At 59.6% G+C, this 17,174-nt stretch overlaps 1 protein-coding gene across 1 annotated transcript; it reads left to right on the top strand.

Annotated features, from left to right (window-relative positions):
* The first annotated feature begins 7,020 nt into the window (after positions 1-7,020).
* On the top strand, positions 7,021-11,641 carry LOC104643378 (START domain-containing protein 10). The gene is made up of 6 exons (XM_010312679.2): positions 7,021-7,210; positions 10,084-10,231; positions 10,333-10,436; positions 10,554-10,671; positions 10,942-10,994; positions 11,314-11,641. Exons 1-6 carry the CDS (start codon positions 7,046-7,048, stop codon positions 11,524-11,526), a joined length of 801 nt encoding a protein of 266 aa, XP_010310981.2. The 5' UTR covers positions 7,021-7,045; the 3' UTR covers positions 11,527-11,641.
* Positions 11,642-17,174: the final 5,533 nt, after the last annotated feature.

Here is a 17,174-nt window from a genome sequence, read left to right as displayed (position 1 = left end):
CCCAGCCACAGTGCAGGGACGGTGGCAGGAGGTAAATGGGGAGCAGGATGCAACAAGAAAGCTTAGGGAGATGGGAGTGGGGGGATCGAGGAGAAGCCTTTGAGGACCATCAGGATACCTGTTGGAGGAGCTGCAGTGTGCGCACACATATTGAGCACGTTTGCACCACTCTGTGTGTGCATACACATGTATGTGCATGGGTGTGTGGGTGCTCAGTGCCTGTGGGCTGCCCCAGGCCCCCGGCTGGTGTGCTGCCAAGCTGTGGGTTGTGTGTTTCACCAGCTGCGTGTCCTGCCACGCGTGTTCTGGTAAGCTGGGCACGTGTGGGTGGCTGACACACACGTGCAGACATGTCATTGCTGTGTGGTCTCTATGTCAGTGACAGATTCTGTGCCACCAGTCAGGTGGAGGAGTCACAGGTGCCTGCCAGATCCAGCAGGATCCTGTGGGCATGACACTGCTCCACGGCTGCGTCCACACGTGCACTTGCCCCACATGATTCTGCGTCATGCATGCAGTGTGCTGCCATTTCATAGACTCATTGAATCACAGAATCCCAGATTGGTTTGGGGTGGAGGGACCTCACAGCCCATCCAGTGCCACCCCCTGCCATGGGCAGGGACACCCTCCACTAGCCCAGGTTGCCCAAAGCCCCATCCAACCTGGCCTTGAACACTGCCAGGGAGCCAGGGGCAGCCACAGCTTCTTTGGGCAACCTCTGCCAGGGCCTCAGCACCCTCACAGGGAAGAATTTCTTTCTAACATCTAATCTAAATCGACCCTCCTTCAGCTTAAACCCATTCCCCCTTGTCCTGTCACTACACTCCCTCATAAACAGTCCCTCACCATCTTTCCTGTAGGCCCCTTCAGGTACTGGAAGGCCGCAATTAGGTGTCCCCGGAGCCGCCTTTTCTCCAGGCTGAACAATCCCAACTCTCTCAGCCTGTCCTCATAGGAGAGGTGCTCCAGCCCTCTGATCAGCTTTGTGGCCTCCTCTGGACTCATTCCAACAGCCATTTCCATGCTGTGTGTCATGCAGATGCATGTCACTGCGCAGCATCCTGTGTAGATGTGTTACACGGATATGTGGGATGCACATAGCTGGAGGAGCATCTTGGGGTAGGACCCTGCCCTGGCGTGACCCCAGCTGTAGGAGGACACTGAGGAGTAGCAGAGAGGAACACAGCTACTCAGGAGATATGTGGAGTCATCACCGAAGGCACCTTCTGACCCATCACCAATGGGGCATAGCGGCTGTGGGACCTGCACCCCTGGTCCCTGCACTGCAAGGAGCACACCCCATGCATTGCTCTCCACCGGGTTTCTTGAAGGCAGAGCTGAGTCCAAAACTCATGGCGTGGATGAGCAGGGAACCCCCACCCCTCCATGCCCCTGGTCATTGCCCCAGTGCCAGCCTCTGGGAATGTGCCTGGCCGCCCCCCCCCCCCCCCCCCCCCCAGCCCACCCGTGCTTTGTCTTTGGTGCCACCTGATTTTGCCGCCCCCTGCCCTGCCTTTGCCTGAGGGAGATGGTGCTGCCCTCTGCCCATCTCCCTGTGAAACGGTGCCAGAAATGAGACCCTGTCCCTGCACTGGGGACTGGGAAGGGACCCAGCAAGGCTGGATACCTCGGCTGTGCTGGGTCCCAGCCTCCAAGGGGGTGTGGGGGAAACATTCCCCCCCACACCCCTGCATTTCTCCCTGGCACCAGAAGCTCCCAAAGTGGCAGGAAAAGCTCTGTGATAAAGCATACAGGAGCTGGTCGTCCCCAGGTGCAGGATGCCAATGCTGCCCCTGCCCTGTCCCCCTCTCTGGGAGGGCTCCGAGTGGCCAAGGAGGCCACTGTGGATGGGCTTGGCTTTTCAGACCCTGCTAGGAGCTGGAAGGATGCAACAGCAGCACAGGGTAGGAGCCAGGAGGAACAGGAGAGTTTCTGGGGCTTCATCCCATCCTCTGCTTAATGGCAAAATTTATGGAGGGGTCACCTCTCTGGGCTCCCTGGCACTGAGAAGATCATGCCCCCCGAGCATGCCCACTGTCCTGGAGACCTTTAATTGAGTCCAGTAGTATCGAGCAACCCAAAAGCCTGAAACTGAGGTGTAAATCACCCCAAACCCTCAGCTTTGAGCTAGCAAGACTGGGCTGTTCCTGGGGTGCCACAAAACATCTCAAGGCAGTGGGGAACACCGAGCATGGGGCAGGGGGGTAAAGCCAGTGTCAATGCCACCCTGGGAGGGCATGTGGGGGAGCAGCCAGCACCCAGCTGGCACCGGGGTGCAGGACCCAGGTCAGAAGCAGCCCCAGCCATCACCTCCGTGGACAAGCTGGTGGCATCAGCGTGGAGCAGGGGGACACATCTTGTCTGAGCTGCGGCTGTCCCCCCCCCGCGGGCACGGCCCTGCTCCTCTCTCTGTCCCTTTCCCTGTCCCTTCCCTGATGCTGGCCGTGTCCCTGTCGTCCGTGGAGCACGCGTGACACCCAGTGGGCGAGCACCAGACTGCACACGCCGGGCGAGCCGACCAGGGTCCCCGGGAATGGTGGTCCTGGCCTGGGGATGTCACCGATGTGGGTGGAGGTGGTCTTCCTGCGGGGAATGACGTGACACTGAAGTTGGGGTTTAATTTGGTTGGGTTGGATGGACACACGGCTGGAGGGAGGCGGGGAGGGGTCACTGCAGCCCCAGGGTTTGGGGGTCTCTCCAGGATCCCAGGGTTGCAGGGACTCATAGGGGTTCTGGAGAGACCCCAGAGCCCCGGGGCTGCAGGTCCCTGCAGCCCCGGGGCTCTGGGGTCTCTCCAGGACCCCAGGGGTCCCTGCAGCCCCGGGGCTCTGGGGTCTCTCCAGGACCCCAGGGGTCCCTGCAGCCCCGGGGGCTCTGGGGTAGTCCCTACAGTCCTGGGACTCTGGGACCACACTTGGCATCCAGGGGTCCCTGCAGCCCTGGGGGTCTGCTCTGGGGTCTCCCCAGGGATTCTGCTGCCCCAGGGTGTTTCATGACTTACATCGCTCCTGGGTTGGGATATCGCTTTTCCCTGGCTTTTCTGCTTCTCGCTGTGTCCCTCAAAGGGGGGGCAGCCTGGCCAGAGATAGCATGACCTGATGTCTTTCAGGGGCATAACACCTTCCTGCTCCCATCCTGGGAAGATCTTCACCTCCCAGCCACCATTTCCTAAAGCTGGTGGGCTGTAATCCTTCTTAACTGCTCCAGTTGAGGTTCTCAGGCCAGGAAACTCCCAGACCATCTCTAGCTTTTCCTCCTAGCTCTTTTGTTCCTTCCCCAGGAGATAAACCCTGGTGGAAAGAGGATCTGAGGGGAGCCAGTGCTGCGGTTCACATAAAGACAAAGCACAACCATTTTCTGTAGGAAAAACATTTTTCATTTCAATTTGCAAAGCTTTCCAAAGCCGATTCTCAGAGGAGCAGGAGCAGTCACTGCAGAGGGGATTGGATGCTCTTCTCCAGCTCTGGAGAGGCTGGAAGATTGTCCTGCTGAGGCATCTGAGCTTGTTAATGGAACCATGAACACCCACACACAAAGACCTGCAACCCCACTCCTGGTGTGTAAATCCCACATCCTGGCTCTAGAGACTGTAAAGACACTTGGAGAGTTTAGAAATTTGACCTGGAGAACGAAAGGAGGAGGCAGAAGGGACCAGAATGTCCTTGTTCAGACACAGCCACTATGGGAACTGGGTCCTCCATGTCATCCCCTAACCAGGACCTCCAGATGCCCTGGTCCCACCAGGCTGTGGAGACTCTCCTGCTCACAAAGCTGGTGGCAGGCAGGGATCCTGGGGGATGCTGGTGTGATGGTCCCCCATGTCATCCACACTTCCCATGCACAGTGACAAAGCATGGCCAAGTGCAGGACCCTGCATGCTCGCAGCAGCTGGACTCATCTTAGCAGCACCCTGGGAGAGTATCCCAGAGACGGGACAACCTTGCGAAGGACGAGCCTGTCTCCTGATGCTGCATTTCTCACTTGGGAGGGCACAGACACAGAGCACAGCTATGCTGTCAGGCCAGGGAGTGTAACTCCATGCCAGCCATGGGGCCACCACAAGCTGCCGGTGTCCCACAGCCAAGGAAAGCCAGTGTCCAATCAAACCACATGTGAGGAGTCACTACCAGCTGCCAGAAGCTGCAGGACAGTGGGTTTACACCAGTAACCCCAGTGTCCAGGTTCAGCCAGCCCCAACAGCAGACCCTGGAAGGCACCATGCCATGGGGATGCACCCAGAGCCCAGCCAGCTCCCTGCTAACAGATACTCGTGCAGAATGAGCCTATGAAGTCCATCTTCCTCGGGCTCAGGTCTTGTTAGGGTGGCAGCTCTGATGCCTCCAGAGAAACATCCTTTATTTCCTCCCTCCCCACTGCTGAGCTCCTGCTGCTTCCTCTGCAGAGGATGGGAAGGATGGGGCTGTCATACCTCAGGGACATCCCACAAGATGGTGTCACATTCCTCCTGAGATAGCCCCTGCCTGGCCGGGAACCTAAGACAGCTCCAGCCGCGGGACGTTTGGTATTCAATGCTCTCAAAAAGAAGTGAAACAAGATGTAACAGCAGCAAGGTCACAGTAAGGTGTTGCTTTACATTTGCTATGGTTGCCTCCATCTGTCTCCCGTGGGGGGTGCAGGCTCCCAGCAGCATCCCCCAGATCCAGGCCTTGAGTCCCAAAGAGCCAAGATCAGTGGTAAATGGAGTTGTTTTGTGCCCCAAGTGCTTGCAAGGTCAACTGGGTCACGGGAACCCATCTCAGCTCAGCTGATGGCTTGGAGGGGACATGTGATAGTGACCAGAGAGCTTTTGGGTGGCTGCACTGTTATCCAGCTTGAACACTGACCCCAAGGGCTGCTTCAGAAGAGAAGAAAGAACTTTCTGTTCAAGTTTCCAGTCTGACTCACAGGGCAGAGAAATGCTCCCATCCCTCAGCTGCAGAGAGAAATGTGGCCAGGCAGGGCTGGCTCCTGCTTCCACGATGCTGGGCAGGCGGTCTGCTCCTTCCCACGCAGCTGGCCTGAGCTCCTCCATCCCCAGGGTGCAGCATCCTCCTTTCCTTCACCCCTTCGGGACGACACCGACACTCTTCGGAGCCACAAAGCCTCCAGGCTCAGGTCCCACCTTCCCACACACACCCATGTGTGGGTTCCCCAGGCTGTGTCTGGCTCTTGCAAGGGCTGGGGTGACTGCACACGCTCGCACGTGGACACACAGATGTGCACATGCTCCTGTGCACCCCAAGGGACACTACAGCAATGGCATTAGACAGCTCTAGACCATAGATCCATCTGGCCTTGCTTGCTCCCTGCTCCACAGCCCCAAGGCCACCCCAAGGTCTTTTGTCTGCATTGTCCCCAACTTGGGATGTGTCACTCCCTGCTCGCTGCGGCAGCTCTTTAACCAAGCGTGGCACTTGGCAGTTCTGCCACACCAGCAGATGACCATGGCACTCAGAGCAGCCCAAGTTGTGAAAGGCACAGCTCCATGACAAGCCAGTCTGCATGGAGAAGGGGTTGCTCAGCCCACCGTGCTACAGCACGGGCAGCTGCAGGCAGCCTTCCTCCCCAGGAAAGACTTTACAAGAGGCTGCAGCTCTGAGTCCAGGTGGACCCCAAGAAACTCAAAGTCTGGCTCAACAGAAACCTTGTGGACATCAAGACAGGCCAGATAGATGTAACCCCAGGTTTTGCCCAGGCTGGGGACTGAGGGGCTAAGCAGGGTCCCAGTGAAAGGACCCAGGACAAGATCCCAGACAAGGTCCTGGACAAGAGACTGAACAAATGGGGCAAGCTACATCCTGGGCAACATGAGGAGGAGTATGGCCAGCTGCCTGAGAGAAGCGGTTGTCCCCTCTGCACAGCACCAGGAAACCCCCAGTTGGCTGCTGTGCCCACCTGGCCCCCCAGTTCAGGGAGAGGTGGAGGAGCTGGAGAGGGCCCAGCAGATGCTGCTGGCAGGGCTGAGTCCTGGGGCCACAAGAGACGTGGATTGGGATCTACCAGCATCACGCAGCTACCTGGAGGGCAGATGCAAAGGTGACAGAGCCACGTTTTCTGGGTAGGATATGAGGTGTAACAATGGACAAACAGACATTAATTGCAGCTTCAGGTTGGACAGTAGGAAATACTACATTTTTTCCTGGGGAGGCGGTGCAGCTGTGGGACATGCCACCAGGGAGGTGGGGCAGGTCCATCCTTCAAGACACAGCTGGGTAAAGACATGGGTGACCTTACCCTGTGCTGGTGGTGTTTCTGTTCCAAGCAGGATGGTGGGCTAGAGGCCCTCAGCGGTCCCTTCCCACCAGCAGCACCAGAATCCTGCCAGCCCAGTGAAGGGCAACCTCCCTACCTGCAAATTCTTTCCCACCCCACAGACCCAGGACACCTTGACAACCAAGATCCCATGCACTGGACCGCAGCCCCATCCCAGGCACACCAGGACTCGCGCTGGCCCGCATCCCAATGATTCTAAAGCCCATCAGCTTCCTCCACGCTGCTGGGAGGCCTGGCCACTGCTCCTGGCAGGTGATCAGCTGATTCTGCCAGCGAGCTGGTGCTGCAAAGTCAGGCACAGAGATTGCCAGTGTGTCGGCGAGGGGAGAGCGGGGCCGGCAAGGGCCGGGGGGCTCGGGGAGCCAGGGGCAGCTCTGCCCTGAAAGCCGAGCCACCTGCGTGCTGCTACCTGCTGAATAATAGAGGAGCTGACAGCCAGCCGGAGAGAAATGTGATCCTGGTTAGCCAGCCGAGGAAGACATCCGAGCTCTCAGCAGCCGCGATAGCAACTGCAGGGAAGGAGCCTTCCTCCCCGCTGCTCTGTGCAGCACAGCGTGGCCGGGGTGGTTGGAGGTCTCTGCCCATCCGGGTGTACCTGGGCAGCCAGTGTCCACTCCAGAGACACGGGCTCAGGGCTCGGAGGATGATGTGAGCTGCAGCAGGCACCCGGTGAGGCAGAGCTCAAGGGCAAAGCCAGGTTTCCCTGGGAGGTGAGGCAGAAGGAGCCTGCCTGCAGCTGGTGCCTGCATCCTGGGTCTGGTTGCTCAGCCCCATGTCCAGAGGAGGGGAGATGGTTTATATCCCAGATGACTCCGACTTCAGCTCCTTCAGGGATCAGTGCGAGAGCCTGGAGGGCTGGCACTGTCGGTATAACAAGGCTGGCGTGACCGTGTGGAGTCAGGGCCAGGAGGAAAGCTGCGCCGTGCAGAAAATCAAGGTAAGCAGATACTGGCGGCTGCAGGACTGCCAACCCCTCCCTGCCCCAGCTGTGTGCCCAGCTGCTCCTGAGGGTCCCTGGGGTGCTGGCCCATCCCTGGGGGTGCACAGCACCCTGGTCAAGCCTGCCTGGGGGTGTTGCTGCTCCCAGTGCCAGCAGGGTTAGTCCCGCAGAGGTGCTTCCCCAGCTGGCATGCTGCTCTGCAAGCTCTCCCTGCCTGCCCCGCGGCTTTAGCCTCTCGACCTGCCGGGATGCCTGCTGCAGTGCTCTGCCATGCACGCACACTTGTGGGCTCACGTTGCGGCTGCCCTTGATCCAGGCATAGGCGGGAAGGCCCTGGGATCGATTACATTATGGAGATGGCCTTGCTGGGAGCACCCGGGGCATCAGACAGACTGGCGGGATGCCTCTCTGGTGCCTCTCTCCCAGACACACCATCCTGAGGCACATGACCGCTCATCCTGCACTCAATGAGCATCCTGGAGAGTTTAAGTACCCCCATGTGCTGTCTCAGGAGCTTTGCTGCTTGCCAGGGGCCAGATCTGGGATGCTGCAGAGTGACTAACGAGGTTCAACCATCCCTCAGGCTGTGACACCTTGTTGCTCATCCACATGGCACTGCCAGGGGACCCTGAGTACATCAGGAGTGGTTACAGGGTGCTAGGGGAGAGGGGCATGGGAGCCCCATCACGGGGTAAGCCCTGCATGGGAGCATCCTGCGGGTCAGTGCCTGGCTCCATGGCTGGTGTTGCGGGCAGGGCTTTGGCTTTTCTGGCTACCAAGGATCAGGAACGCTGGGCAGGGATGGGATCCACCTAAGTAAGTAGGGCCAGAGCATCTTACCTCCAGGACAGCCAACCTGACAAAGACAGCTTTCACCCAGGAGTGTCAGGGAATGGTTACTACGATCTGAAGAGCAGGGGCGGTGTGGGGAGGTAGTGAGGAGGCACCTGGGTACAGTATGCTGTACAGGAGGCTCTTGCACCACTCTCCTGAACACAGAGTAACTGGCAGCTTATCTCAGGTGCCTGTGCACCAGTGCATGCAGCTGGGGAGACACCAGGAGGAGCTGGGCACACAATTGCAATGCTGCCATGGATAGAGGCCCTTCAGGGTGAAGGTGAGGAGGAGGAGCGGTGCTCTCTGCTGAGTTGTAGCTGCAATACACACCACCTTGTCGCAGTGAGTCAGGGAAGAGCTTCTGGGCTAGGATCAGGGAGCACTCAACCAGTTGGGCATGCACAAGTGCAGAGGACCAGGTGGAATGTGCCCAGGGGTGCTAAGGGGTCTGGCCAATGTCTCTTTGAAAAGTTCTGGTGACTGCAGGAGGTCCCTGGGAAGAGGCATATGTCACATCGATCTTCCAGAAAGGCAAGAAGGATGCTCCAGGGCACTATGGGCTGCTGTGTCACCTCTGTCCCTGAGAAAGTGATGGAGAACATCCTCCTGGAAGCCATGTCCTGAAGGACAAGGGCAGTGGGAACAGCAGCAGGGACCTACCAAGGGCAAATCATGCTTGACCAGCCTGGTTGGCTGGACCCCAGGCAGGCTCAGGGGCATCATTGCCCAGCCTGGCTCATTACAAGGAATATCTCCTTGATGTGGTTTTTCCGTTCTGGACAGGGCTTGGGCATCATGCAGGGGTTAGCACTGCCCAGGACCCTTCCCGAAAGGAGGGATGGAGGATGCCACCCAGTCTGGGCAGGAGACCTGAGCTGTACAGGCTGTGGCTTGGGCGTCAGAAGACCCCCGGTCTTTCTGTTAATGCAGGCCTAACCTGAAGAGTCCCTGAACAGTTCGAGGTTTGGATTTTTTCTACCTGAATTCACTGTGGATGGCCTGGTTTGGGGCTCTGTGCTTTCCCCATCCCAGCTGACCACCTGCTGCTGTGCCTGGTGTGGCTGCTGCACAGCCTCTGTTCATCCTTGGTGTACAGGCTTTAGTGGGGGATTTCGGGGGTGCAAGGCTGAGATGGCCCCAGCGTGATAACTGGAGCTTCCAGGAGCCCAGGAGGACCATGAGCTCCACCTCCAGCTGGAGGCATCCTTCACCCAACAGCAGCAGCACCTCCAGACCCAGCTGGGAGGGGGTGGCTGGGGACAGGGAGCAGAAGGAGGGAGCTGGGTGCTCCCACACTCTCCTCCATGGTGCCCTGTGGAGCGCAGCACATCTCCAAGCCTGTCCTGGGCACAAGTCCAGCACACCAGGCAGAAACCGTCACCCAGGCCATCGGGGAAAGCTTGCCTGAGATTGATGGGACCTGAAACGTTCAGAGGGCCATCTCCAATTACATGGCACTGCCAAACACCTCATCAAAGATGCAAGGCTTCTAACGAGGAGCAGATGACATCTCCTTCCTCCTGGCATTGAGAGGAGCAAGGCAGCCAGCTTCATCAATAATGCACTTGTCAGTGCGGTCGGGCAGCTCCACAGCTCCAGTTACAGCCGGGGCCCCGCCAGCCTCCCCAGAGCAGACCCCGTGCCTGAGAGCATCATGCCAGGGCAGGAGCGTCCCTTTGCTTGTTCTGCAGCAACATGGAGTGAGGGGACAGGGGTGGGCTTGGGGCACCCAGGCACCAGAGCCTGGACCACCCCGTTTGAGGGCAGAGGGTCCTTCTACACCCACTGCTCTCCTGCCTTTGCACTGTGCTGCATGGTGGCTCTGCCTGGGCTGTCCTGGAGCAGACACAGGGACATGCCCTGCACCACGGCTGCCAAGCATCCTCCATGGCACACATGTATGTGGCTTTATAGCAGCACAGGGGAACACCACCACACACAGAAACAGCCTGAAGTCCTCATCCTCAGATAGGCACAGCTCTGTGCTCTGGGGTTGGTGCTGCACCCCTGCCCAACAGCCCTTCTCCCCACAGACTCGCATCTCCTGCAAGGATGTCCCTGCCGAGACGCTCTATGACGTACTGCACGACACCCGCTACCGCAAGAAATGGGATTCGAACATGATTGAGACCTATGACATCGGGCGCCTGACTGTAAACGCTGATGTGGGATACTACTCCTGTGAGCAGCCCCCAGGGCCCCTCTCCCTGACCCCACAGCCATGTGCAGGGATGCGGGGCCGTGGGGGCAGCAGGTCAGGGTGTAACGGGGTCTCTCCACAGGGAAATGCCCGAGCCCCCTGAAGAACCGAGATTTTGTCACCCTGCGCTCCTGGCTGCCCCTGGGCAACGACTACATGATCATCAACTATAGCGTCAAGCACCCGGTGAGCCCCCGGCCGGCCCCAGCCCTTGCAGGGGTGCTGAGCCTATGGAACAGCGGGCACAGGCAGGGCTGGGCAGCGGCTCAGGCAGGCTCTGAGGTGCACGGCATCTCTCTGCAGAAATACCCACCCCGGAAGGATTTTGTGAGGGCCGTGTCCCTGCAGACAGGCTACCTGATCAAGGCGAATGGTGCCAGTGCCTGCGTCCTCTATTATCTCACCCAGGTGGACCCCCGTGGTGAGTGCCAGCAGGAGGGAAGGGTGCAGCATGCCTCCTCAGGGATGGGTCCCATTGTACCCCCAGATCTCACCCACCATGGGTCTCCATCACCCAGAGGTCCGAAGGGCAGTGGGCAGTGCTCAGGGAAGAAGGGGATCTCCTCCCAGGGCACAGCCTGGGGCAGGTGCCATCAGGCCTAGGGGGGCTCAGTCTGGCTTGGGGGGCTGCAGGACCCTCCTCTGGGGCTAGCCCATATTGGCTGAGTGACGGGGCTTTGGGCTTTTGCAGGCTCTCTGCCAAAGTGGGTGGTGAACCGCGTCTCCCAGTTTGTGGCACCGAAGGTAAGCAGGGTGCATGGTCAGCGGTGGGATGCGTGGGCATCAGGGATGAGCTGCCCTGAAGCAGGCCCCTAGGTAGGGGCAGGATGGGTGCTGGGTGACTCAGGGCTCACAGGACAGGTGCTGGGTATCCCAAGGCTTGCAGAGCATGCACTGGGCATGCTGCTGGGGCTATATGGTCCGAGCCAGGCCATTATCCTCTCCCAGCACCCTCAAAAAGCAAGCAATGGGGGAGCTGGGAGCCATGCCCACAGACCAGGGTGGCTCCATCCCCACTGGGGACTTGGGGCACTGTGAAGGGCTGGTCCCGCTCTGCCCACAGGCGATGAAGAAGATCTACAAGGCTGGACTGAAGTACCCAGAGTGGAAATGCAAGCACGACCCAGGCTACAAGCCCTGGGTGTACCCGGAGCAGAACACACTGCCCAGCGTCAGCCTGGCCGAGCTCTCGGTGCAGCACGCCGACTCACTGGAGAGCATCGATGAGACGGGGCTGCCCGAGGACCACCTGAGCACCAGTGACCACGAAGCCTGAGCCCTCATCACAGCCTTCTTGCGGGGGGACCCCCCTCGAAGCTGGGGCTTGGCAGCCAAGGGGCACGGGCAGGAATTTGGCCCCAAATAGTCATGTCTGCTCTCCAATTCTTTTGTCACAGACCCCTCCCTACCCATGCAGTAGGGTGGTGTCCCATGGGAACCTGTAGCACGGGTGCTGGAAAGAGGGAGGATGAGCACTCTGGTCCCCTTGTGCTGGGGCTATGGTAGCCCATGGAGATGTCCCCACGCCAGAGGTAGAGCTGACAGTGGGAGGGGGTGCCCTGAGGAGAGGCTGGGCAGGGCGAGAGAGGCAGAATAATGCTTCATGGGGTTGGAAAGAGCTTTTCTGGTACCAGGATGTCCCTTTACCACCATAAGACCTTCTAGGCGTGTCCCTCAAAGGTCCAAAAGTAGGGGGTTCTATGGGGGTGCTGCCCAGGCTTTGCAACAGCACAGGGCTCAGATCGACCCTTTCTGGCCTGAGGTCTGGCTCTGCCAGCCCTGCAATCATGCTGGGCCCACTCTAGCCCACCAAGCCCTTCCAGGCTTTGTGTGACCCCCCCATCTCAGGGAACCCCCTCCCAGGTCCTCTCCTGGGCATCAGGCTCACCTCCGCAGGCTGGCTCTAGCCCAGCTGGCTCTGAGGACCCCTTCCCCAGGTGGTGTTTGTGGGGGCTTGTCCTGGCAGTGGGGTCTTGGGCAGCCTCTATCCCCACTCTCTCGGTGTTTGCCGCTGCTGTGGTTTCTGACACAACAATAAAAGGGGTTGGTGTGTGTGTGAGAGAGCTGTGGGCTGGCGCGGGAGGGTGAGGACACTGGCATCCATCCCACGCTGAGGCTGTCCAGTCTTGCAGTCCCAGCACCCAGAGGTGCCCCTCGGCAGGGAGCGAGGTGGCCGGCGGTGAGGCAGGAGAGGCAGATGCTGGGCTTCGCACACCCGCATGCGTGTGGTTGAGCGTGCGTGGGCACGGGGCAGCTTCCACCGGACAACGGGAAGTTAGTCTAGACAGACACCACTGGGGGAATATGCTGACAAATGCTGGATTTTCCACTCACCCGTTCACCCCTGTGCTCTGCAGCTGCCTGTGGCTGCTGGGCCTCTGCCCCGGATGGGTGTAAGCCTGATCTGTGCAAGGCCAATGCAAACGGGGCTGTCACTGCTCACGGTGCTGGGGTGCTCAGCTCCGGACCTGTCCCAGCAAGGCAAAGACTAGGGAACATCACCAGGACGTGGCAGCTGCTCTCACAGCCGGAGCTCTGTCCAGACAGTGGTGGGGGACAAGCCCCTGGCAGCACCCAGGGCTTGCAGCCTGCCCTGCAGTTTTTGGGGCCCCCTGCCCAGCCTCATGCTCCCTGGTCACCTTGATCCCTTGTGGTCCCACCCTGAGCTGTGAGTGCTGCTTCCCTGTACTTGCTTCTCCCACACCTCGTGTTTCTCCTCCCCCGTTTGGCCAGATATACATCGCAGCATCCCAGGCGCGGATGCTCACTGCTCCCCTTTAGCCACCCCGTTAGGTCATGTATGTCCCCTGTACTGTTCCAGAGGGACATCACACACGTGTGTGTCCCTGCAGAGAGTGCTGGGGAGGGGAGAGGAGGTCCTGGCTATCGGGGCAGCCAGCTCCCACGGTTTGCAGCTGGGCTGGCTGCATAAGCAGAGCAGGGGCGAGAAGCTGCCTCTGCAGGGAAAATGCAGAAAACCCAAGGGCAGGTGTGCAGGCTCCCCCCTCGCAGCACACAGGGCTCATGGCAAGGGCAGCAGTTCCTCCTTGTGCTGTGCTGCTCCCACCACGTCAGCAGATGGAGGGCACCCACAGCAGAGAGGATTTTACCTGTGAAAAAACACACCCCAGCCCCAATTGCCCTGGTAACACTTTGCAACATGGTAGAGCTGGGCAGGGAATCGTGGCTAGAACAAGGGGGAGAAACACCCCTCGGTGCTGCCCTGATGGGGCAGAGCCCACTGGCACCCCAGTCCCGCAGGGTGCTGGGGTAAAGACCTCCCCACACAGCCTCGGTGCTGCGGGATGCAGCGTCGTCTCTTCTCATTCCCCGGATGTTTCTCTGCAGCAGCCGGGCTGCAGCTCTGCTGCGGGGCTATTTTTAGCCAGCCCTAAGTAGGTGTGAGGAGCTGCTGTCTGAGCACCGAGAGGGCAGGGGGGAGTCCCCATGCCACAGCCAGCCCCGGGGAAGGGGACATCTCAGCCCAGGATGCTGCCCAAAATGGCCAGGACGGAAGTAGCACCAAGTGGGGAGGACAAGGGCCACTGGGGTGGCAGGGACACTGGTCCTCATCCATCACTGGGTTGTGGCCCCCAGCATCACCCTGGCAGGGAGTAGGGTGAAACTTGTGGGGCTGGAGAGGGGAGCTGCCCCGGACCCCATGGGGTGCCAGGAGCCCCAGTGTGGTGATTTCTTACTGAATGATGTGTCACTGCTGGGTTTCCTGTGGCACAAACAGGAAGGGGACCATGCGCCAGCATCCCCTGAGCACCTGAGCAATGGAGGGGACAGGCAGTGTGCGGGGGGACTGGAGCCCCCCGGGTGTCCTCACTGGGGTGTTGGGGGAGCGGGTGGCCCACAGCCCAGCTGTGGCCAGACCCACGGGGCCTGTGGCCCCCCGCATGAGAGCCCAGCTGGAGCTTTTCCTGCCTGGCCCTGAGAAGAGAGGAGCCGCCCCAGACGCACAGATTGGAAAGGAAACGGGAAGCTGCTGCTGGACAAGAGATTAGCCCGGAGGCAGTGATGTCAGCCCAATGGATGGGGGGCAGGGAAGGCATGGTGTGGGCCCCCCCCCCCGCCTGCACACGCTGCTACAGCCCACTACAGTGCCCTCAGCATGAAATGTGCCCTGGCTGTGGCAGGATGTGACCCTGTCCCCAGGCTCTAGTGCTTTGCATCTCCTGAGCTCATGCATAGGGCTTGGGCAGCTCTCGCCCCCACCACCCACACCGGGACCCTGAGGCCAGCAGGGAATCCCCAGCTGCCCATCTCATCTCATGGACTGACCTTCAGCAAGGGTCTTGCCTGGAGAGGTCCAGCAGGTTTCCAAGCCCAATTCACCCTCCCCCGTCCACAACCAAGCCCTCCCAGGGGCTCAGCTCTCTGCTGTGTCCCAGCACACCCTCCAGGCTCAGTCCCAACCCCACATTTCCAGCTGTCCAATATGACATTTGCCCTCTAGGCACAAGCCCTGAGTGTTCCTCACCCTGTCCTGCTCCCAAGAGATGCTCCCACCATCACCACATGATCCAGCGTGGGTAGGGCTGAAGGTAGAGCAAAGGCTGCCCCAGGGTGCAGCAAAGGCTGATGGCTAGGAATGGATGGATGGATGGATGGATGAACGGATGAACGGATGAACAGACGGATAGCTGGACACGTGGACCTAGAGGGACAGTGTCATCATGGGTGCTGCCTGGGAAGGAGAAGGACCACACAGGCCAATATGTTGGAAGGATCCAACCTTCACTTTGATTTTTGCTTCCTCCAGCCCTTACCAGCATCTTCACGAAGCCCAATCCCTCAGTCCAAGGGGTGTTTTCTGATCCTAGCCATCTGCCTCCTCCAAGGAACAGGCAAGACCCTCCTGCTGTGCGAACCCATAGACATGACAGGGCTCTCTGCCTCAGCCCAAGGAGGTTAGCATCTAAATATAGATTGCATCAGCAGGTTGGCAGACACCAAAGAGATCAAGCAGCGGCTTGGTTGGGGGATGGACAGCTTGGGCTGCCCTCCCAGCTCTGGGAAGGGGCAGCCCCCTCTGGGAACTGGGTGCTGGGGCTCAGCAGAGGTTCTTGAGCAGGAGTTTCCACCCTGCCAGGGGAACCAAGCCCCAGTCCAGCAATTAGGTGGCTGTTGAGGGAGAAGGGAGCCAGGGAGAAGGTTTTGTGCACCAAACTGTCCTGTCAGCAGCCATCAGGATATAGATTGTGGGGGCTGGACCCTGCTCTTGGTCACCTTGGGCCACGAGATAGGACTATGACTTGCCACTCTGAGGATGTCCCAGGGCGTCCCTTCTGCTAATGAGGGGACAACATTTCCCTCCTCAGTAGCCCCTCTCTGCCCTCCCGGCATGCAGGGAGGAGCACCACTCCCAGGAGCAGGTTATGAGGGTTCTGTAGAGATGCTGCAGGGTGCCACACAGCAGTGAGCCAGGATGTGGCCCCACGCAGGAGTGTGCTTCACCAGTGCTAATGCCTACAGCACAGCGGGATGGAAATGATAACACGCTGGCTGTCACCAGCACTACCGGCACCCTTTGCTCTACCCCTCCAGCCATTCACACTGCAGATCTCATCAACCTTCCCGTGAGTGGCAGTGTTTATATTTAGCCAAACAGCTTCCTCTAAGAGGCAGAGGCGGGAGCCCAGTGGGATGGCACAGTCCATGGTGCAGGTCCGGAAGGTCCCTGTGCACCTTGAGGGTGCCCATGCACTCTGTCTCTGCACCCCACCTACAGGGTGGTCCAAGGGGCCACCCACACCGTCCCCAGCACCGGGGATGTGTCACCCCTCGCCAGAGCAACTGGCAGGGAAGGAGGAGGAAGGGGAAAGTTGAGCTGGGCTCATGCTGAGTTCTGCTTCTGCTTTGTAGGAGCGAGTGTGCGATAAGGAGAAGCTGTCTTTCCACACCTATCTGCATGCACAGAGACTTGTGTGGGTGGCCCTCCCACACCAGGGGCTCGTGCCGCTCCCAGGCCCCCACAATGGCTTTTGGGGGCATTGTTGGGGCAGGACAGGACCAGCCTGAGTTGGAGAAAGCGGGTCCCCAGGGAGCTGGACCCTCACAGGGCAGGGAGCAGTTATCAGCCTTGCCATCAGGAGCAGAGAAGGGCTGAAGGGTGTTGTGAGATACCAGCCTCGGACATCCTCCGTGTACAAGGTTGGGTAACAGTGGAGCCAGACTAACTGCCAGCCTGAGCAGGGCTCTTGCGAAAAGCATTGCGTTAAAGGCAGCCGGGTGAAAGCACAGGCTCCTTGCACGAGAGGAACCCTCCCAACACCCCCCTGCCACCCCAGAGCCCACTGCCTCCCTGCCCCCGGCTCACTCTCCAGCATGGGGCACCAGCAGCTGGATGGGGTGCTGCATCCCCAGCATCCCTGCAGCACAGGTCTGGTTTTTGGGTTCCCTACATTTCACCCAACCAGCCCCAGTGCCAGCCCTCCCAAGTCCCCTCATTAGCATGAATGATTTAGCCTGTTTTCTCCAATTTGGCAGCACCTTCCCAGCACCTGCACGCTGCCATGGTGGATATAGCGAATATCTCCTCTTGCCTGCAGCCAGAGACAGAAACAACAGATAAAGCCAAATGCACCCAGGAAATTCAAAGCTCTCCCTCAGGTCCCCCCATGGCAGTGCATGTCCAAGGGCTCGTGCTGGGGAGCAGGACCCTTGCTGGGAAGGCAAGAGAAGAAGCGTGAGGGGGTGAGCAGAGAAGGTGGGGGGCAGCCCCCAAAGGATGGCAGATCCTAGCCAAGGGGGAGGACACGGGGCAGCCAGGCCAGGGCCCAAGCGCGGGGCAGCGTCATGCCTGGGAAGGGGCAGGACAGGAGGGTGGGAGAGGGATAGGGACCGGAGGGTTGGTCTGGAGGAGGGACCGGCAGTGGGAGGTGCGGGCTGGGTACTGCGAAGCCTGCCTGCGCCCGC

Source organism: Balearica regulorum, chromosome 14 (assembly GCF_011004875.1).
Source record: "Balearica regulorum gibbericeps isolate bBalReg1 chromosome 14, bBalReg1.pri, whole genome shotgun sequence".
In the NCBI taxonomy this organism is placed as follows: Eukaryota; Metazoa; Chordata; class Aves; order Gruiformes; family Gruidae; genus Balearica; species Balearica regulorum.
Note: the sequence above shows the minus strand (reverse complement) of the source record. Positions and strands in the feature narration are given on the sequence as shown.